Source organism: Sciurus carolinensis, chromosome 3, assembly GCF_902686445.1.
Source record: "Sciurus carolinensis chromosome 3, mSciCar1.2, whole genome shotgun sequence".
NCBI classification, from domain to species: Eukaryota; Metazoa; Chordata; class Mammalia; order Rodentia; family Sciuridae; genus Sciurus; species Sciurus carolinensis.
This window is the reverse complement of record NC_062215.1, coordinates 119,646,330-119,669,401: the sequence shown is the minus strand read 5'-3', so window position 1 is coordinate 119,669,401 and position 23,072 is coordinate 119,646,330. Positions and strand designations below refer to the sequence as shown.

General features: G+C 40.0%; 1 protein-coding gene across 1 annotated transcript; it reads right to left on the bottom strand.

The window, feature by feature from the left end:
* Positions 1-4,371: 4,371 nt before the first annotated feature.
* Positions 4,372-20,703, bottom strand: Klhl23 (kelch like family member 23). Its single transcript, XM_047545028.1, has 4 exons — positions 20,228-20,703; positions 18,127-19,341; positions 14,212-14,364; positions 4,372-6,409 (listed from the first exon to the last, which is right to left on the bottom strand). Exons 2-4 carry the CDS (start codon positions 19,337-19,339, stop codon positions 6,099-6,101), a joined length of 1,677 nt encoding a protein of 558 aa, XP_047400984.1. The 5' UTR covers positions 19,340-19,341; positions 20,228-20,703; the 3' UTR covers positions 4,372-6,098.
* Between the last annotated feature and the right edge of the window lie 2,369 nt (positions 20,704-23,072).

Here is a 23,072-nt window from a genome sequence, read left to right as displayed (position 1 = left end):
TAGACTGATGTGGTCACAAGTTAAGGAATGTTGCTGACAACCAGCAGAAGCTGGTGAAGAATGGATGCGGCCCTAGAACCTCCAACAGTGCAGCCCTGCTGGTACCTTGATTCCAGACCTCCACCCCGAGAACTTTAGGTTTTTGGTTTTTTTACATGGTGCTGGGGATCGAACCAGTGCCTCTCGTGTGCTAGGCAAGCGCTCTACCACTGAGCCACAATCACAGCCCACTCCCCGAACTTTGAAAGAATAAATTTCTGTTGCCTTAAGCCATCCAGTTTGTAGTAATTTTTTATGATACAGGAAAATAGTGATACAGGTAAGAATATTCAGAGGAAGAAAGAAAATATGACTATAGGAAGTCAGAGGTTATTGATAGAGTTGGGGGTACACAGGGAGGGCATCTGGGATGGTGGGCAAGGTCTTGTCTCCTAACGTGGATGCCAGCTACAAAGGGGTTTTGTCCTTTAATAACTCATTAAGCAATACATTTATTTCATATGGATATTTGTATTTGTATAATATTTAATGGTAAAGAACATTTTTCAAAAAATCATACCAAAATTAGCAAAGGTCTTATCTCAAATGTCTGTAAGGTCCTATAATCTCTCAACTGGGAAGAAAGTGTGACTCATTTCCACAATGAGGAAGTGGGAGGAGGAAAAAGTTAAAGGAATAGAATAGGGTTGCAGAAATACACGTTTGGGAAACCAGAAATACCACTTTGTGTATATATATCTGTCCAGGAGGACTGGAAATAAAATTTATCTGTGATAAAATATGTCTAATGAAAGATATATTTCATATCTGAAAGGCTCTGCTAAGGGTTCACAGATTACACGGGCCCAGTCGGCCTCTTTAATGTTGGTCAGTAAAGGTTGGGGGTGGGGGATGATAACTGGCTGTATCCTAGGAAGACTGATTTATACAGTGCTGGTAATTTCAGATTCCTAATAAGAATTTCTGAAGGCACTTCTAGGTATACCATCTTGTGGTCATGTTTGAATTTCAAAGGTAGAAGTGAAATGCTGGCAATGTTGTATATATATCAGGGCACAACTTACAGTGACTCTTCCTATGCCAATACAGAATACTCTTAGGATGTGGCCAGCTAAAATCTATGATATTCACCAGGGATTTAGCAAGATGAGCAAGATGCTCAGCACCACACCAGTGAAACCCCAAAGATAATATTGTTTTAATTCAGAGGGCTAAAGAGCTAACAGTTCATGACTTACAACTTCAACACAACACTGAAACTCAGATTCAGAGACTAGGATAATGCCCCTGGTTTTCATGAGAGCTTTTCATAAGAAATTTTATATTCATTACTACATTGTCCATGAAATTTGTCATATATTGTTTTATTTCTTATATTTTTATAATTCATGTAGCCCTGATTTTACTGAGGATTATTAGTGATGTTCTATTTATTGCCTTCAATAAAAGTTAAAAATTTTAATCTCTCAGATATGGAATTAATTTTATATTGAGCCCTTCAAATGTGCAGTTATGTTCTTTACTACTGTGATACTGTGATAATGGTTTATGAGTAGTGATATTTTATAATTTTATAAAAATAATATTCTTGTCTTTTTAAATATTTTAGATGGACACAATACCTTTATTTTATTTATTTTTATGTGGTGCTGAGGATTGATCCCAGTGCCTCACATGTGCCTGGCAAGCGCTCTACCACTGAGCCACAACCCATCCAATAATGTTGTCTTATGGAACTCTATTTCCTAGCATTAAACTGTTCTTCTTCTGCCCCTCCTCCTTTGTATTTATTTATTTTTTAACCTATTCAGTACCTTGCAGTTCTCATGAGCCTCTGGGACCCCTCATGTTTTGTTTTGATTTTCACCCACTTCTGTCAGAAAAACACAAGATAAATTATCCAAATGAAACTAAGTCAGGATAAGACTTAATATGTTATCTGTGGTAGATGGAATGGGCCCCTAAAGACATCATGTCCTAATTTCTGGAACCTGTGAGGTTACATGGCAAAGGGCCATGGAAGTTGCAGATAGAGTTAAGGTTGTTAATACTGATATAGCAAGACCTGTTCCCCACTTCAATCCTACAGAATTATACTAAATTTATATTGTGTTAAGTGACTAAGTTTGCAGTAATTTATAGCATGAAAATGAATATAGTTTCCAAAAATATTTACATTTTTAACAAGGGACAAAGCCCTTGTTTTTTTTTTTTTTGTTTTTTTTATTTACTGAAAACCACTGAATTGTATATATATATATTTTTTATTTCTTGCAATGCTGGAGATCAAACACCAAGGTCTCTTGAATGCTAGGCAAGTGTTCTACCACTGAGCTACTCCCCAGCCCAGCTTGTTTGACATGTTTCTGCTTTTTTGCTTGCAAGAGAGAATCACAACTCAAAACAATAAAAAGGACCTACTGGTTCACATGACCAAACTATGGACCACACAGGGATGGAACTGCAAGGCCTAGAAGCAAGATATCATCATCATCCCCATTTCTGGTCACAATAGCTTCTCTATCACTTCTCTTCACTCAAACCATCAGGATGAGAGGCTACAACAGTCCAAGGGTAAGGCTCCCATGGGGAGGGAGTTTGAGCACGCAGACATGGTCTTCAGGAGGAAAGAAATTCCAAAATGTGTCTACTGTGACCTAAAAATGAATATTACTGGGCTTTAAACATTTTCAGACTAATAAAATAGGTAAAATAGGTGTTTTCAGTTGCTCTGCATACAGGATGGGGGAGAATGGGTGGTATAGGGACAGGTTTGTCTACTGGGTTACCCAGATTAACTTAAAGCATCATATAAAGGGCAGTTTCTTTTGCAGGTGGTATTATCCAGCTCAAGGTGCGATAACAAAATTCCATAGACTGGGTGGGTTAAGCAACAGACGTTTATTTTCTCACAGTTCTGGAGGTTGGATCCAAGATGGTTGAGTTCTTGGTGGCAGGGGTAGGGGTGAGAACAAGAACAAGCATAAGCAAGTTCTATGGTGTCTCTTCTTGTAGGAACACTTATTTTACTGGATGAAGTCCCCATCCTCAAGACCTCATTTAACTTTATAACTTCCATTAAGTATTTGCCCTATCTCTAAATACACTCACATAGGGGGGTTAGGGCTTCAACATATTAATTAAGGGAGAACACATTCAGTTCATAACACAGATACATATACTTACAGGAATATGAAAACAAGGATTAATATACCTTTAAGCAAGCACCTTAGATGTTTTCTTTCAGTTTCAGTTAAAAATAAAACCTGTGAGAAATAGCAATTCTTAGAATTTGAATACTTAAGAGTCATCTTAATTAAGACATGCTTAAAATCATCTCCACAATTTTATAAGTGTCTGCCCTCCCAGAGCAATGGCTTTTAAATTTAAACGCAGTAAAATGTTCTCCATTCATACTGCAGTGATTTGAAACTTGAGATAACTAACCCGAATTTGTGTACCTTCCTTAATCCTTTGTTCTGCATATAAATCAACAGCAAAAAAGAATGTTTTACAAGCTCAAGTTAAATGCCTCAGATCACAAACCATTTTCAAGATGCTTCAATCACCTCCAGAATGCTTTTCTGTAAAAAATAACTATTCTTTCATCCTTAAAAAAAGTATACTAGGGCCGGTGTGGTGGCACACATCTGTAATCCCAGTGCCTTGAGAAGGCTGAAGCAGGAGGATCGGAAGTTCAAAGCCAGCCTCAGCAACTTAGTAAGGCCCTAAGCAACTTCACGAGACGCTGTCTCAAAATGCAAAATAAAAAGTGCTATAGGTGTGCCTCAGTGGTTACGCACTCCTGAGTTCAATCCCTGGTACCAAAAAAAAAAAAAAGGGCTGGGGAGATAGCTCAGTCGGTCGGTAGAGTGCTCGCCTTGTAAGCACAAGGCCCTGGGTTCAATCCCCAGCGCCGCAAAAAAAAAAAAAAAAAAAGCATACTAGATATGTAAGCAAAATGGCTGAACCTTGAGAATACTAAAGAAAAAGACTGATCCATGATCTCAAACTGTCCAAGAAATCTACTATGCATTCATAAATTATAAATGTTATGAATATGACAATGGAGTTTTACCACTGTAGCTGACACATTCAGGAAAGAATTCCCTCGAGGAGGTTAGAGTTAAGATTTTACAGAACCTAGGTAAGTTGGTAAAGGAGGTGGAGGTGACTGCAACTGTCCTCATCTGTCTCTAAACACAACCAGGCAACATATTACTAGTAAGCATTAATTACTAAATGTTCTCAAGAGCAAGAAAATGGTCTATACTTCAATCATAGATTGAAATAGTCTATAATTCAGTTGTTTCACTAATTCAGTCATCCTTCAACCCAATTATTCCAAATTCAAGCAGTCTTAATCATGTATAGTGATTTATTTATTTTTATTGAAAATACAAAGTAATACTAAAGAAAAAATTTAAATAAATTAAAAATCATTCCATATCCTCTCACAGTAACACAACAAATTTATTTTGCATATTACTGTCTACATGCATAAAGACTTCACAGTCAGAGTGTGCATACTGTTTTGTATTGTGTTTATTTTACTTATCACATCATAGACATGCCCATGTTTCTACAGTCTTTCAAATAATTGTTTTTACATCAGTATACTTCATTATTTTATTAGCCAACTTTCTCTTTGACATGTAGATTTTTTCTCATTTTTCACTATTACAAATAAAGTAGACACAAATATCCTCATGCTTTTGCTTTTTTTGTATTATTCTTTAGTTTAAAAATCTGTAAATAGAATTTATGGAGCAAAGGATTCAGTCATTTCATGGTCCTTGCTATGTAGTAGCACACTGCATTCCCAAATGGTTGTATCTATGTAAAATGTCATCTGAAATGAATTAACTAAACAGTGTCTAGAAGTTTTTTTTCTTAAATGAGACATAATTTTAAACTTCAGTATTAAAAGTGAAAAATAATTATTGTCCCTTAAAAAAAAGGAGAGTATGGAATAGACAGTCTCAGAAATAACTAAAAGTGTATATGAATTAACTTAAGCAGTGCTTCCCAACTTGTCTTAAGTTATGGCAGGTATAGAAGGGACCCTGCTACAGGCACATGGGAAGATGGACAAAGGTGTTTCTGGGAGGCTCCAGCCACCCTGGTCTCCTCTAGCTGCAAGGCTTAAGGAGATCTGCACCTAGATATATCTGTGACCATCAGTGCCAATATGTATACATCAGGGACTCAAGTCACAAAACCTAGTTAATGACAGCACTGGAAAATGAATGCAAGTTTCTTCTCATTAATATATTTTCTACTATATCACAACTGATCTACATGCTTTCTGGTTCTAAAATTCAACTTTATATGCAAAAAAGTATTATACTTAAAAAAAGATTTCCCAACATGCTTATAGACCCCTTAACTAGCAATTTATATCAAAGCTGAAAATTAAAAATAGCCTTCAGTATCAGCAAATATGTGTCTATTTCTCTACAAATTTTCAGACTTGTTCTTTTAATTTTAGTTTGTAAACTCTCAATAGTAATAATCTTTTGCACAGTATTTTGTATATCTCTGGTAGTCAGTAAATAAAGAATACTAACAATAAATTATATATATGACAAAGGAAAAAAACTAAAGTAAGTCAATATTCTAAATAATTTTAAAGGGAAATTTTTTTAACTGTTGATTTTGTAGAGGTAGAGAAGATTCCCTCTTTAAATTTCAAATTCCTGCTAGCTAAACAAAACCTTAACATATGCTACCTGTGACATCATAGGCTCTTAAGAGACATTATAGTATATAGAATGATTTCTACCTACACCCAGTGTTGATGCTACCAGGAGGAAAAGATTCAGTATAAAGGTTCTTTACCTTTTACCAAGTGTCAAATATCCCATACTACTTTTGAAAAGCACAGATTATAGGGGTTAATCCCACTGCTTCAACTATATATACATAAGATTTTTCTTGACCATAAAACACTGGGTTTGGGAGTAGAGTCAGGAATTAAAATTGACCAATCTCCCATCATATGCCAGACCACAATGATAAGCAAGAGACTCTAAACTTTGCACTCTTTTTACTACCTCTCCAAAGAGTGGTTACTTGGTCAAATCTGGCAGATCTAATCAGACATTATACACACAAACACACCCATGAGATCGCATGGCACTTGGAAGATTACCCACTATTTCCCACTTATTAAGGTCTGGATCATATTTCTCAATGCTTTGAAGATATGTTCCTTTTGAGTAGGAGTATCCTCCAGTGACATAAATACATCCATTCATGATGACGGCACCACACTCCATCCTCCTCTCCATCATGGGAGCTATTTCTCTCCATTCATTTTGCTCGGGGTCATAGCACTCCGCGATTGTAGTCTGTCCACCAACTAGATAGAGCTTATTTTCAAATGGAACTGAGCACAATCCATATTCTTTTAAAAGACAAAAGAAAAGAGCAATTTTTTTATTAGGATAACAAATAAGAGTTACCCTGGTGTGGTGATGTAATAATCCTTTACCATTTAGCACACACAAATGGAGCATTGGTGATATTTTGATCTGACACACCCTAGTACATACTGAAGCTACTATGGTTTAGATAAGGTGTCTCCCAAAAGCTCATGTGTGAGACAATGCAAAGAAGTTTAGAGATGAAGTGATCAGGTTATACAAATACCTTAACCTAATCCGTACATTGATCCCCTGATAGGGACTAAGTAGGTGGTAACTGTAGGCAGGTAGGGTGTGGCTAAAGGAGGTGAGTCATTGGGGGTGTGCCTTTGGGGTATACATTTTGTCTCTGGAGAGCAGAACACTCTACTTGCTGGTGCCTGGGCTGCTGCCTTCCTCCACCACACTCTTCCACCATAATGTTTTGCCTCTCCTTGGGCCCAGAGCAATGGAGCCAGCTATCTATAGACTGAGACCTTTGAAACAATGAGCACCAAATGAACTTTTTTCTCTTCTAAAATTGTTCTTGTCAGGTCTTTTGGTGGCAGCAGCAAAAACGCTGACTAAAACAGAAACTTAAAATCCAATTCCTGGGGCTGGGGCAGTGATTCAGCGGTAGAGCACTTGCCTGGCATGTGTGGGACCCTGGGTTCAAGACTCAGCACCACATGTAAATACACCAATAAAATAAAGGTCTATTGACACCTGAAATTAAAAAAAAAAAAAATCCAATTCCTGCCATCTGATTCAGATGACCTTTTCCTGCCACTACCTGTCATCCTTCCAGTCATTCATTTTTTTTTTTTTTTTTTTTTTGCGGTGCTGGGGATCGAACCCAGGGCTTTGGGTTTGCAATGCAAGCACTCTACCAACTGAGCTATCTTCCCAGCCCCAGTCATTCATTTTTTAAAAATATTTTTTAGTTGTAGATGGACACAATACCTTTATTTCATTCACTCATTTTTATGTGGTGCTGAGAATCGAACCCAATGCCTCATATGTGTGAGGCAAGTGCTTTACCACTGAGCCACAACCCCAGCCCACAGTCATTCATTTTTGTTTGTTTTTTCGGCATGGGGATTGAACCCAGGTGCACTTAACTATGGAGCTATATCCCCAGCCCTTTTTTATATTTATATTTAGAGATATGGTCTTGCTAAGTTGCTGAGGCTGGCTTTGAACTTTTGATCCTCCTGCTTCTGCCTCCTGAGCCCCTGGGATTCCAGGTGTGGGCCTCTGCACCCAGCTTATTATTTTTTATTTTGAGGCAGGGTCTCACTAAAGTTGCAGAGGGCCTTGCTAAGCCAGCCTTAACAGGCTGGCTTTGAACTTGTGATCCTCCTGCCTCAGCTTCCTGAGTCATTGGAATTACAGGTGTGCGCCACTGCCCCTATCATATCTCATCACATCTTAATTCTCCCCATAGCACTGATCATCAATTCGTATGATTCTTGTTGTCTCACCCCTTCCAAACAGTGTAGGAGCTCTGTCCTGCCCACTGCTCCATTCACAGCTGGAGAATGACAAGTGTCTGGCACTTTGTAAGGACTCTGCATGATCAATGAAAAAATTCTAACTTGTATCCTCTTATACTATCCAATGCATGCCCACACTTCTGTGAGAAGCTTATAGGCAAGCCCCTCTTTAGAAAGAATGTACAAACAGAAATGTGAGTTCCTCTTCAAGAATGGAAGATAATGGGGCTGGAGTTATAGTTCAGTGGTAAAGAGCCTGCCTAGCACACATGAGTCACTGGGTTTGATCCTCAGCACCACATAAAAACAAATAAATAAAATAAAGGTTAAATTCTATTTAAAAAAAAAAAAAAACAGAGCGGAAGATAATGCCTCATCAGTAAAGTTATTGCTATCTAGGTTTTGAAGGCTAAGAAACATCTCAGAAGATAGACAGTTTTCTTTGTATGTACTGTTCTCAATTTTTCAATATCAACAAAATAAAGATTCTACTCCCTTGAAAAAGGTTAACTTCTACTAAAAAAAAAAAAAACAGAATGGAAGATAATACCTTATCAGTAAAGTTATTGCTATCTAGGTTTTGAAGGCTAAGAAACATCTCAGAAGATAGACAGTTTTCTTTGTATGTACTGTTCTCAATTTTCTGATATCAACAAAATAAAGATTCTACCCCTTAAAAACTCACTTGTTCTAATTATATACATGCAGAATTCTTACAGGATTTAGTTGTTTCGAGTACCTGTGAAACATTGTTTACATTAAATTATATTTATCCTTTCACTATGAATGATTAAGGAATTACTGTGAAAATTCATGATGGGGTCCAAGCGCAGGGATGCACACCTCAAATCCCAGCAGCTCCAGAGGCTAAGACTGTAGGACTGCAATTTCAAGGGACGCCTCAGCAACTTAGTGAGGCCTTAAGCAAGTTAGTGAGACCCTGTCTCAAAATAAAAAATAAAGGGCTAGTGATGTAGATTAGTGGTAAAGCACCCCTGGGTTAAATTCTCAGTACAGGAAAAAAAAAAAAAAAAAAGAAAGAAAAAACAAAATTAATGATGCAGCAGTTGGTGCAAATGATTCCACTGTAAGTTTACTAGGCTTTTCTTAAGTTATTCAATTTACCAAAAAAATCCTCAATTGGTGATCTTATTATTAACAGATGTATCTCAATCTTCCCATAGCAATAAAAAATGTTTAAAATAAAATGATTCCTCATAATTTTTCCTGTTACCTAAAGTCAACGCATTGACAGTATCATTACTGTCAATGGAACTTTTTCTTCCCAGGCTATAACTTCCTTTTTTTTTTTTGGTCAGTTAGTTCCTCTGAGCTAGTGGGGCAAAGGGGCTGTGTCTTGTTCACTGTGATCCTGACACAGAATATAGGAAATACTCAGCAACTATCGGTTAAGACAAATGGATGAGTGAACAAATGAGTGAACGATTTCAAATCAAGCATGGAAATGACACCATCTGTCATGGCTCTAGGAGTTTGGGCACGAATATTACCCATAAACACATGATAGTCCGTATCCAGTGTTAACTAAGTGATATGTACAAAAGGACACGGATTCAGAGACAACCACAACATCCAAATGAAATGATTTAAAATTTTTTCCTAAGGCTGTTCTCACTGAAAGGGTCTGTAAAACTTATGGAGTCTAACTTCCTTATTTTATTGGAAAGTAAGGCCAGGAGCCTGAGCTACTTGCTCAGGCAAAGCCAGGAGAGAACTCTCTGCCTACAGGTGCTTCTCCTTTATTATGTATTGCTTCTTCATCCTCAGATCATCCCCCAACCCAAGGTTGGTTCCCAGACTTTGCCCCTAGCTGTCTTGTTGGTCCTGCCCTGCAAGGCATCTCATTCATGGAATCATCCAAGCAAACAATTCCCAGATCTCAACATCCAGTCACATCCTTCCTCTTTAGATGCAGATCCACATCTCCCACTGATTGCTGGACAGTTCTTTTGGGTTATCCAACTAGCCCTTCAACCCTCCACTACAAATGGAGCTCACATCTCCCCTCTTCTCCCTCTCTATTGGCTCCTTCAGTACTCTACATCCTCCCAGGCAACTGGTCACAGACCCTGCGATTATTGTCAACTCTATTCTCTCCTAATCTAGTCTTCAAAGGAAGCAATCAGCTCTTGAATCTACTACATTCCTCACATTTGTCCCACTTTTCTGCTCCTACCAGTTCTTCAGACTTTCAGCATTTGTCACCTGGCTTATTACATATTAGTCTTAGCATATATTCCTTCCTACTATCTTTCTCCCAATATATCTTTTTTTTTTTTTTTTTTTTTTTTTTTTTTGTGGTGCTGGGGATTGAACTCAGGGCCTGTGTTTGCGAGGTAAGCACTCTACCAACTGAGCTACATCCCCAGCCCTCCCAATATATCTTAAAAGGAGTTCTCAAAATGAGAGCTGAGGATATAGATCAGTGGTAAAGCATACAGTATAAGTTTAGGAAGTACAAATCTCTGTGTTCGAACCCCAGTACCACAAAAAAAAAAAAAAAAAAAAAAAAAAGGAGAACCACATCTCTTGCTCTGAAAACTTCAACAGTTCTCCACTTTTTAAATTCTCCAAACTGCCACTCAAAGCCCTCCAGATATGCTCCTAAACTGAACTCTCCCTTCCTGTCTTCCATTCTACGATCTCCATTCCTGCATTCATATCTTCTCCCAAGTGGTGGAATATACCTGAAACTTTCCCTTCTGCCTTCCTTCACTCAACTGACTTCCTGTAGGGCAGTGTGTGTGTGTGTGTGTGTGTGTGTGTGTGTGTGTGTTTACTCAGAGACTATCTTCCTTAATTGTGGCCATTCTGTAAGGCACAGCTCAGAAATACCTACCCCCAGGGAGCATTCTCAGATTGCCAGATTTCCCTTAATTAGAAGCAAGTTCTCAATGTTCTCAATTCAATAGCACTTCTTTGTATAGAACTTACTAAAGACTGTTCTGTATTCCTGCTAAATGTTTATTTGCTATTAGATTCTGAGTTCTGTGGCAATAGAGACTAGTACTTAATCATCTCTATGTTTTATATAACTATTAGAATTCTATCTTTCCAAATGGAGGGCCTCAAGGTTATCATGAATTTAATGAAGTTATAGTTCCATGTTTTTCAATTATATAAAATCTGCCCATTAAAGGGATTAAGATAAAATATAACATTTATATTACCTTTTGAAATTAATAGTAATCATTTCCTCCCCATCTAAGCTATGTATCTACATATGACAGGCTCAAAACTGATATTTTCCTTCCTCAGGAGGTGTCCTGGAGTGCATGTAAGAAGCACACCTTGCTATAATTCAGTGGATGCAGATGCAAATACCTTCAGAAGTTTACGGGACTGAGTGAAGCATGCCTGGGCTAAGAAAAAGCAACAGCATAGGCCTCCTAGATCTGAGATGTTACCAGCATTGGAGGGACTGGGGTAAAATGGAGAAAACAAGTCTCAACTAACAACAACAGCTATTACCCGGCTCCAGTGATTGCTGCCAGGAAGGAACACTGTCCACTGTCCAGCTGTCAGATCTTCCAATTTTTCTAAAGGCCAGATTTTTATATGAAATCTGAATTTTAAATTCTGGTAATAAGCCAGTTCAAAAATATTTTTAAGCACTGTGAAAGCCAAACAGAACATATCATGCAAAGTGCTAGTTTGGAATCTGGTTTTTACATTTTATCAGGAAAGAATTCCATGTGTACCAAAATGTTACAAGAGGAATTGTATGTTCCTAGTGATTTATAATATAATTTAATAATTTTGGACTGAAATTTCCATGGCTTCTAATTCTAGATGTAGGTCACACAGCGTTTTGACTCTTTTTCAAGTGGCTAATAGGTTATATGCAACTTACATATGTCCAACCACAAAACAGGCTGAGTAATATCTAACTTGTAAAGTTACGAGGTTCAGATGAGATTAATAGTGAAGTTGAGAACATGGGTTCCAAGCCAAACTCTGGGATTGAACTTCACCTCTAACAAGCACTAGCTGGCTGACGGGGCAATGTCTCTGTGCCTCAGTGGCCTATAAAATGAGATAACAGTACCTACCTAGTTCAGAAGATTATTCTGAGGGTTAAATAGTGCAATGGTTTGAATATGGGTACTACTCCCTAAAGAACTATATGTATAGACTTAGTGCTCAGAGCAGACATAGTGCAAGGAACTGTGGACTTTTAAGAAGTGAGGCCTTATGAAAGTCCTCAGATCAATGTGGTTATGCCCCTCTAAGAGATTGTGGAACCCTGGCTAGTTCTGCCACTGTCATTCCATTGCTCTCATCAGAGGACAAATCAATGGGCCAACCAATCTAGGATTTGAACTTCCAAACTGTGGGTTAAGTAAACCTTTTTTCTTTATAAGTTGATTAAGTATCTCATTATAGTAATGTGAAGCTGGTACATACAAACAGATAAATACATATAAAATTATTGGAACAGTTAATGCCTGTCACATTTTATTGAGTATGTAAGTGCTACCTAGTACTCCATGTAACCTATTACTTTTAATTTTCATTATAATTTCATTGGTCATACCAGGAAAACAAAGTGGTGGGGAGCTGAATGTGGTGGCACATGCCTATAATCTCAGTAGTTTAGGAGTCAGAAGGAGGTTAGTAAGTTGGAGGCCAGGCTTGGCAACTCAGTGAGACCCTGTCTCAAAATAATAAATAAATTTTTAAAAGGGGCTGGGAATATAGCTCAGTGGTAGAACATCCCTGGGTTCAATTACAAGTACTTAAAAAAAAAATAGTAATAAAAAAAATGGTGCTGAGCCTAGGATGATGCATCTGAACTACTAGGAGACAGAATCTATGTATTCCCTGATGTCTTCAGAGACAGGGCAGCCTGCAGCTGCAGTTTCTTCTTAAGTACAGCCTACAGCGCTATGGAGCTGGAGCACCAGATTCAGGTGTGCTCCACCTGAACCATGAGATGAGACAGATGATGGGTGAAGTGGAAGAAGCTGCACAGGTCAAAAGCGAGAGGGTCTGCTCTCTTAGTGAATATGGCACAGGTTATGGAATTAGATCATCAGGTGTATTCTGACTCACCACTTTCAGACTTGACTCTGGCCAAGCTACTTATTCTTTCTAAACCTCCATTTCCAAATATGTAAATCAGGGATAAACGATATACCTATTCATAGAGTCACAATGAGAATTTAAGATAATATTATGTGCAAAGTGCTTAGCCAGCATCTGATCTACAGTAGGTACTCAAGAAGATTAGCAATTTACTTATTCTCAGATGATTCAACCTTGTGGATTTTAATTGCTCTCTCCAGCAATCCACATGAAAGCCTGATACTCCATGCAAAATGATTCAAAGTAATATGGTGATATGATATAAATTTTGCCTAGTGAAAATAATTTAAACATATGGCATAACTGTAATAGGCTAAAATCTGTTATTACTGGGGCTGGGGGTTGAACCCAGGGCCTCATGCATGCTGAGTGTGTGTTCTACCAGTGAGTCTTGCCCCCACCCCAACTAAAATTATGCTCTCCTGAGCTTTTTTACAAAAAGACGAATCAAAGAATAAAGCCATCACAGAAGACAGGCCATTCCTTATGCAGATACACTTCGCTTCTATGACTGTCAAGGTAACACCAGTGCAGGGCTCTGCATATATCACAGGAATCAGTGCTGAACAGTAACTGAAACCCAGAAAGAACACGATTTGAAAAGAGGGTAACAACAACCACTTGCTGAATTTTAATCTCCGGATACCCTTATTGACTATCTGCTGGACAAACTAATGCTTTTTAATTGTCTATATAAAAAGTACACTTTATATAGTGCATATAATAAATGAGAGAAAGCATGTAACAAAGGAAAAGGAAACACAAGAAAGAATGCAAGTGAAGAAAATTTAAAAGGGACTTACCACTTTTAACCACAGTCTTAAAATGTGTTCTATAAACACATCAAGGAAAATATTCGTAGATGTGATCTAATCAGAATATAATCATGACTACTGTTAGATGGATTATGAATCCTTTGGGCTTTAAAATTATACCCATGTGGGGCTGGGGCTATAGCTCAGTGGCAGAGCACCTGCCTTGCCCATGTGAGGCACTGGGTTCAATCCTCAGCACCACATTAAAAAAATTAATAAACAAACACATGCTGTCCATCCACAACTACAAACAAATTTTTACAAATTATACCCATCTGTAGTCTGTGATAAAATTAACACTTTCTATTTCTAGCCCACTCTTTGCCCTCCTTGTGCTGATAAACTACACCAGGACTTGTACTATTTGAGACAGTATTTTGTTACCTGGGTGTGGACTGGAGGTGATGAGACTCCATTCATTGATATCTGAATTGTAGCTCTGGACCTTGTCATAGGTACAGCTTCCTCTATAGCCACAGTGGCCTCCAATGACATAGATGACTTCATGTAAGACACAGGCAGTAGCATTTCCCACACCTGTGTATCAATTAAAATCACATCTTTAGATAAACTGTTCATCCTTTTGCAAAGAATACTAAGTTTTTTGTTTTTGCTACTACTAATGGTTCTTAAGCAAGATAATGTGCTGGGTGCTATGAGGAATAAAAGAATGAAATAGGAAGGTTCTTATGTTCTTTAAAAGGATGAGACAAATAATTAGAACATAGTTATGGAATGGAAAAAGTGCCATAAAAGAGAAAACTACTGTGAATGTAAGAGCAAGGAGACATTGCTTTTGACTAAGGAAATCATAGCAGAAAGTCGCAGAATTTGACCTTGGTCTTGGTAAATAGGGCCTTGGCAAGCAGAGGTGAGAAGAAGTCATTCTAAGCATAAAGGTTTATTAGGCATTGTCAAGTAGCCCAGTTTGACCATAGTAGGAGGTAATCAAGGGTTGTCACATGGGAATTAATGTTGGCATTGTAGGTTGAAGGTGCAGGGCAAAGGGCCCTGATGTAAGCTTTTTAAAAAGAGGATAGGAGGACTTAAAAGGAAGGAAGACAGAAGTCAGAAAGACGTAAGTGCTGGCCCAGGTGAAAAGCACGGAGGGCCTGATTTAAAAGGGGGCTTAAGGATGGAAGGAAGGGCAGAGAGGCAGGAGACAGGTCAGACACACAGGCCTTGATGAATCCAAGACAAAGCAGACTGATTGTGTGATCCTGAACTGGGAAAAACTGGGAGTCCCAAACACCACAGAAAAGTTCAGAGAAGTGAGGTGTGCTGCCATGATTGTAGTCCCAGCAAGTTGCAGGCTGAGGCAGGAGAACCACAAGTTTGAGGTCAGTCTCAGCAACACAATGAGACCCTGTCTCAAAATAAAATAAATAAAAAGGACTGAGGATGTAGCTCAGTGGTTCAATACCCAGTGGTTGTCCTGGGGTTCTATTCCCAGTACAAAAAAAAAAAAAAAAAAGGTTAGGAGGAGAAGGAAACAGGTTCAGTGGGGGAAAAAAAGAGGAATAAAGATGATGAGGCCCATTTTCATTGAAAATGTCAGTTTAATCATTCAACCAACTTTTATCTAGTACTGTCATGCACCAACTAAGTACAGTTTAATCTCCTTATTCATTTCTACTTCAAAATGAAAGTAGGCTTATAAGCAGGGTAGTTATGATGAAAAAGAAAGACTTAGGAGTTCTTACATAGCCAATGTTTATTTCTTCTCTGCATATCACATCCCTAAATCAAAAAAGGTAATGAATTTGAAATTTATCCCTACCCAAATTAAGCTCTCATTCAGGGGAAGCAGCTAGTTTACTCCACGACTATAAAATAAACTGAGAAAAATGTTATCCTTCCCACGGAAAAATGGAAAACTAAAATTTCAGTATGAGTCCACTCATCAGAACAGTAGCTGTCAAAATTGCATATAACTAGTGAGTGTTCCCATGCCCTGGGAATATAAACAAGAATCAAAACTTCAAGTTGAGGCTGAGCCTGGGGGCGCACACCAGTAATCTCAGTAGCTCTGGAGGCTGAGGCAGGAGGATCATGAATTCAAAGCCAGCCTCAGCAAAAGCAAGGTGCTAAGCAACTCAGTGAGACTCTGTCTCTTAAATAAAATACATAACAGGGTTGGGGATGTGGCTCAGTGATCGAGTGCCCCTGAGTTCAATCCCCAGCAAAAAACTTCAAGTTGAAAGAATAAATCTCTAAAATTTCAGACCCATCTGGCAAGTGGGGTGGTTTGGGGGCACGGGTCTCCTATTCTACCCAAGGTCAAGGAAAAAACACATATAGTTTTCTTTTACAGTAAATAATCTGCTGCAGCCTTGTTCTCTCAGTCAACACTGTTTCAAATGTAAAATTTTAAAAAATTTCTATAAAGTAGTATAATATAAACTTGCACCATTAAATAAATACACTCCAAGTATAAAACCCTTGAAACTATTGTTTCATCATTACAAAACAGAAGCTGAAACATTCGGGTTTCAGCTTCGGGTTTCCAATAGCCACTAAAATATTTCAAGTTTCCTTATTTCTTTTGTAGGAGAGGCAGGACATTCAGAACTACACTCAAATTATTAAGTTGGGGTCAAACTTAGGCAAAGCTAAAAACCAGCTGCTGACTTCAACAGATTTAAGCTACCTTCTCCTACCCTGGGAGCTATTGCTGTACCTGTGGGCATACCTGGTCCTGATGTCATGCAAAAGTTATTTCTGCCCTGTCAGAGCATATTCTTCTATAATGACATTCATGACAAACAGGCCTAACCTTTACTGAGAGCTCAATCTGCAGACTCTGTTCTAGGTGCTTCGTAAGTATCAATTCATTTAATCCTTTCAATGATCCTAAGCTAAGATGATGTCATCCCCATCATACAGATGGCAAAACTGGGGCAGAGAGAGACTGAACAATTATTTTAAGGGGGTAGGGCTTACCAGGGATTGAACTCAGGGGCCCTCAGCAACTGAGCCACATACCCAGTCCTATTTTGTATTTTATTTAGAGACAGGGTCTCACTGAGTTGCTTAGCACCTTTGCTGAGGCTGGCTTTGAACTCGAGATCCTCCTGCCTCAGCCTCTCCAATGCTAGGATTATAGGTGTGCACCACAGCACCTGAGGAGACTGAACAATTTGCCTGAGCCTCACCAGTGAGTGGAAAGGGAAGGGTTAGACCCAGGCAATTTAGCTTCAGAAGCAGTGTGCCTGATCACAAGACCACTGCACTCTCAGGCTTCCTGCTTGTCATCCAAGGATCATACCAGGTCAGATTTCCAGTGCAGGTCAAATTCCCATACCCTCACTAGTGTCAAAAAAGAAACAGAAAGGCCTGGGAAAAAAACATTTGGAACAAAATGACACAAACTTAGTAACAACCTACCAGATGTTTTTGCACAACTCCCCAGTACCAATGAATAAATGTAGTGAAATAAGATTTCAGTTTAACTTTTCTCTCCCTGTGGGAGAGGAGTAGAGCAAGGTTAATACACTCCCAAACACATCAGAAAATACAGTTTATCAGACAGATACTGAGACTCAGTGTACTTTGCTCTGTGGGCCACATGAGCAGGAGTATACTGAATGCCTTTTTTTTTTTTTTTTTTTTTTTTGAATACTGGGGATTGAACCCAGGGTCTCACACATGCTAGGCAAGTGTTCTACCACTAAGCTATACCCCTAGCCCTATGCCACTTTCTTTTATTCTATGAGATGAGCCTGCATCACTTAAGTAGAGGTTATCTGTCTCCAGTTCTTAGGAGAGTGTACTTTGTTACACCCTGTAGGGAACAAACCTTCCAAGGTTTTAAGGAAGGGCCTTTTAAGAAATTATCAGTATATTTTGAGAGGAAAAAAATAAAAAGTTGAACATTAAAATGTAGAACTGAAAAGTGTTGGGTTTCAAAAGCAATACGAAGATTAAAAGACAAATCAATTGAACTACCCAGGTCTGACTCTTCATTTAGTCTTTGACTTAGATATAAATTCTTAAGGCTTGAAAAAAGATCTAGAGAAAGAATGTAGTTAGTAGAATGGTTATACATTTCCTTATATTTGTTTCCTGATATTTCTTTTCTAGCATGAGTAGCATGCATAATTCTCAGACAAGTTGGGAGCTATCTGAGGCTATGTTTTCACCTGGAACATTCTGTGCAACATTATCTATATAATCCACTGTAGTTCTTGGAGAACATCCCAAAGTGATAATCTTTTTTAAAGTTACTTGAAAGAGAAATGATTTCTGGCCTAATCCCAAGTATCTAAAAAATATAGGATAAACAAAATTCATACTTACCTTTAATCATGTTTGCAATAGGAATCCATTTCTCTTTTAATGGGTCATAGAACTCAGCCTCTTCTGCTGGAGCCCCTTTTCTGTAACCACCTAGAGCATAGACACAGCCACCTAAAGTGACTGCACAGTGGTAATACCTAGCATTGAGCATTGGCAAACCTTCTGTCCATTCATCGCTTTCACTGTTATAGATCCACACTGTATCAAGAGCTTCTATGTTATCTGTCCTGTAGCCTCCAGTTACATAAATGTTGGGTCCCAAACATGTAACACCATAGCTCTCCCTGGTATAATCTGGTATTTCTGCCCCTTGAATCCAAACATTTGTCAAAGGATCCCATATGTGAACCTCTGATAAAGGATGCCAGTAATAGCCTCCAATAATATACATTGTGGCTGTAGACCTCTGGGAAATCTCTTTATGCATGGGATTCAAGGCATTATATATTAGAGAGCGTATCTTATTTTCTGTTAGTAGGCAGCTTCTCTGAAGGCCTAATGCTGTCTTTAAATACACTGGATCTATATCTATGTTGATATAGCTTAGTAGATTATATAGACATTCAATTCGGTTTTCTACATCATGAGCAGTCCACTTAATAACTGGCTCTATGATAGCTTCTTCTTTCCAAACACTGAGATTCTTTCTGGACAAGATAAATAGAAACTTTTCAAAGCTGATTTCCAGAAATTCTTCTTGTTGCCATACTTCCTTAAACCTGGAACACAGAATTCTTCGAGATTCCTTCTCTAGTTCTGGACACACATGAAATTCTGCAAAGGAGTGCATTCCAATACAATTATCAATATCCAGGTGCCTTACCAAAAACTGCTCACAAGCCTTCTTTACTGAAAGGAACTGTAGCAGATCTGCTGCCTCAAGCAGGCTTTGAACATTTCTTTTAGTTATTTCAATTTGGGAAGTGTATGCATAATTTACAAGGCCTTCCAGAATATCATGGTGAATGCCAGAGAGTTTTATTTTATTTTTAAATTTTTCTTTCATGTCAGCTGTGAACATTGCCTTAAAATAATTGCTGCAAGCAGCTAAAACAGCTCGGTGACAATGGAAGATTATGCCTGAAGGACACTGGAGGGTAATATCAGTAAATAATCCATCCAAGTAAAATGTTCTGAATGCATCCAGAAAATCCACTGGATGAGTTGAATCCTTGAAAAGATAAATATAGTCTTCTTGTCCTTTTAGAGCCATGGCTGCAAAAAACATGAATAACAAATATCTTTTCATTTTGCATAAATAATCAATGCTACTACAATCCCTAGAATTAGATTAGCATCAAATATACTCAAACTAGACTAAGTTCAGCATTCTAAGTAACAAATGCAAAAGGTGGATGGACTGTTTCTAATTTACATGGTGGTCCATTTAAATTCAGGGTAGTTGGAGCCGGAAATGAGGTCCCCGGATTCTTCAGTTCATTTGGTTCTGAAATACTGATTTACTACCCCATTCACGCTTGCAATCTGTCTCAGGCTGGCGGTCCCTGGGGAGATCACACGCACTAAGTGTCAGAAGGGTCACTCCACACGCCGCCGGACCTTGGCCGACTCGGCTCGGCCCCAATCAACCTTTTTCCCTCACTCCGTCTCCCTTTCAGATCCCATCGAGATGCCATAGAAGGGATGTGCGGGGAGACGAAATTTAAGAAAAGAAATCCTAAGCCATTTTGCTTAGGGTAAGAGAGAAGGAAAGTGGTGCGGCCCGGGGGCAGAGCCTCCAGCCCGCGCCCCTTCCCGGCGCCCGTCGGAGGGGTTTCCGCGCGCCTGGGCCCCGGGGCCCACGTTCCCGCCTGGAGACCGCCCCGCCCCGGGCCTGGCGCGGGGGCCCGACTCTGGGGTGCCGCGCAAGCCCGCGGGCCGGTGCCGGTGTCCCTGTGCCCAGCACTGCGCACAGGTGTGGGAAGGGCGCCTCGGGCAGCCCCACGCGCTGCGCTCGGCCGGGCCCGGCACTCGCGCGGCCATTGTCTGCGCTCCGCAGCCGCGGGAGGGCTCGAAAAACCGCGCGGCCTCGCTCTCCGGCTCCCTGCCTCGCTTGCTCCCCGCCTGGTGACCTCGGGCGGCGGGTTCGCACCGCACTCACCTCGGCTGGCGGCTCCGGGACGTGGTGCTGCCCCGGGCTAGCGGCGAGCGGGGGCGGGGGCGCCTCCGGACCCTCTGACCATCTTTGGAAGCAGCGCAGCGGAGGCTGCCTGCTAGTGCAGCTCCAGCCCACAAGCGGCTCCTATTTTGGTGCCCCGGCTGCTCCCCCGCCTCCACCCGAACAGCCCCCCGCGCAGCCTGGGCGCGGGTCCACTTGCGGGAACTCCCCGGTCGCCCGGCAGCGCAGCGCTTGGGGCGGGGCGGCTCCTCCCCGCGGGTTCCCCCCGCAGCAGGTGGGACGGCTTCCCTGAGCAGACCGCCCGCCGCTGGCTGGCCCCTCTCCAGGCTGGCTCTGCCTCTCTCAGTTGCTCTCGAGCGTCTTCTCTTAGGTAAACTGAGCGAGTCCCGAATGAAGACCGTCTGAGAGTGTGTTGTGTGTCCCTTTCCTCATCAGCCTAGAGCCTAATGGTGGGGAGCGGGAAACTGCGGAGAGAACCGGACAAAACTAAAGGTTTCTAGCCTTCAAAATGCTAGAAGTAGCGGCCCTTTCCCACAAACGCCATCCCGCCTCCAGCAGAGCCCTCAGGAGGGAGCCATGGAGCGGCTAGGCACATCAAGGGTTAACCTGGAAGCTTTAAGAAAAACTCGGGGCAGCCAGGGCCAAGGCTAAGTCCCTTTGCAAGGATTCGAGTAACTTTGTTGGAGCCCAAGGAGCTAGAAGACGCCTTTCTGTGACAGACAGCTAGTTTGTTCACATAAGTATGCCCATGTGCTGCACCAGAAAAGTTCGTTTTCTTGTTCCATCAAAAACCAATACAAAATATTTTCATTTATCATTCATTGGCTCATTGGCAAGATTTGATTAAGTGCCTTTTCAGCACCTGATAGGGCTGGGAACTGGTAATAGAGCATTAAGAGATGGCCCATGGCTCTCGTGGAGCTTACAGTTCAGCCACCTCCAGGGAATGGAACCGCCACTAGAGGACCAGGGCGTTTCTAAGTATGGCCTGAGAGACATAATTTATTAATAGATGGCCAGACATTACATAACAGAACTCTGAACCACCTATGAACCCCAGGAAACCAAAGCAGAACCTCTCCTACAATTGGACTACAAGAGTCAGGTATAGGTCAACTACTGCCAGCTTCTCTATTTTCACCCTTACTTTCACACCTCAGGACCAACCAGAGGAAGTCGACTATGTTCTCCAAAACAGTCATATAAAATACCCCCTGATTCTTGTAGCCTGCCCCTGGTTTTCCATGCCAAACACCTCCAACCAGAGCATACCTGGGGCTTCCCCACCACCACCACTTTCATCAAGCATCTCACTTCCCTGCTTGCCTTTGGGCCTCTGCCAAAGTAATAATAACCAACTCTCTTGCTATAGCAAAGCTCTGAATAAATAGCATCTGTTTGTTCTCCTTTGGGTAGTTTTAGTTTAACTCCATGTATCAGATCCTTTTCTTTTTTTTTTTTTATTGTAAACAAATGGGATACATGTTGTTTCTGTTTGTACATGGAGTAACAGCATACCATTTGCATATTCATACATTTACATAGAGTAATGATGTTTGATTCATTCCGTTATTTTTTTCCTTCCCCCCACCCCTCCCACCTCTTTTCCCTCTATACAGTCCCTCCTTCCTCCATTCTTGCCCCCCTCCCGCCCCCATCATCTTTTCTTTTCTTTTCTTTTTTTTTTTTTTAAGACAGAATCTTGTTACCTAGGTCAGGATGCAATCTCCTGAACTCAAGTTATCCTCCAACCTCAGCTCCCAAGTAGCTGGGACTATGGGCAGGCACCACCACCACTGACTTTGGGTTAGACCATCTTAATTGAATTATATGAAATGCTGGTTATGCAGAACTACAGACACCAACCCTGACTTCTCTGGGGTGGAGACCTATGAATATGCACCTAATCAAGGGTAACAGGTAATTCTTGTGCAATTAGGAGAATGTGTATTGGACCCAAAATGAAAGATTCAAGATTGCAACATCTGGTCAACAAGTTAGTACTACAAAAGGAAAGTATATGAAATTTAGATTCAGGGCTGTTTCATCTCTGACATTTAAGTAACAGGCAGCCTTGAGCAAGTTACTAAACTTCACTGATCCTGTTTTCTGATCTGTAAAACAGACAATATCAATACTTTTTCAGCCTAACATAAGGTTATTGAAAAGTTAAAAGTATGAATATAAACATACTCAGGATATGGTATATACCTGTTAGCTATTACAATGAAAGAGCATTTACACTTAATTCTCCATCACAACCTCATTTGGGAGTTAGTACATTTTCAACATGTCTTCAAAAAATTATGAACTCTGTAGTTAGTTGTAATTATAGTTTGTCCTTCACAACTTATGGTAATGCTACTGTCGGTGTTGTCATTCAAGGACACCATCGTGACTGACTGAAGATGGAAATTCTTTTCATTTTTGTCACCTAAGTGCAGAGGTAGCTGTGATTATAGTTACCAAGTTTGATGCACAGAAAATATTAAAGCTTCACCTAACTTACAATAGGTGCTTCTAGAATCATAACTATTTGTAATCAATGATCCACTCACTACATTGTCATTTCTGCAGTTATTTCAGATTGCTGCAAGAACCAGTTAAGACTTTTGCTTCCATTGCCTGGTGTTCCTTAGTTGTTAATTATTGCATCAGTGCATATTAGACTATCAGTCCTCTTCACTTTATTAAGAGAAGAGCAGGTCTTGGGGGATATTGCCAGGAATAATTCTTCTTTACCTTGTGCTTTATCAAAAAGACCAGCCTTAGCAACTTAGTGAGGCCCTACACAACTTAGTGAGAGCTTGTCTCAAAAACAAAACAA

Excerpts from the sequence above, each read along its gene's own strand:
- Klhl23 (XM_047545028.1), bottom strand. The coding sequence starts at position 19,339 with ATGGCTCTAAAAGGACAAGAAGACTATATTTATCTTTTCAAGGATTCA. Across the intron at positions 14,365-18,126 it reads TATTGCAAACATGATTAAAG|GTGTGGGAAATGCTACTGCC; the intron begins GTAAGTATGAAT and ends ATTGATACACAG. Across the intron at positions 6,410-14,211 it reads CACCTCCAGTCCACACCCAG|AATATGGATTGTGCTCAGTT; the intron begins GTAACAAAATAC and ends GTCTTTTAAAAG.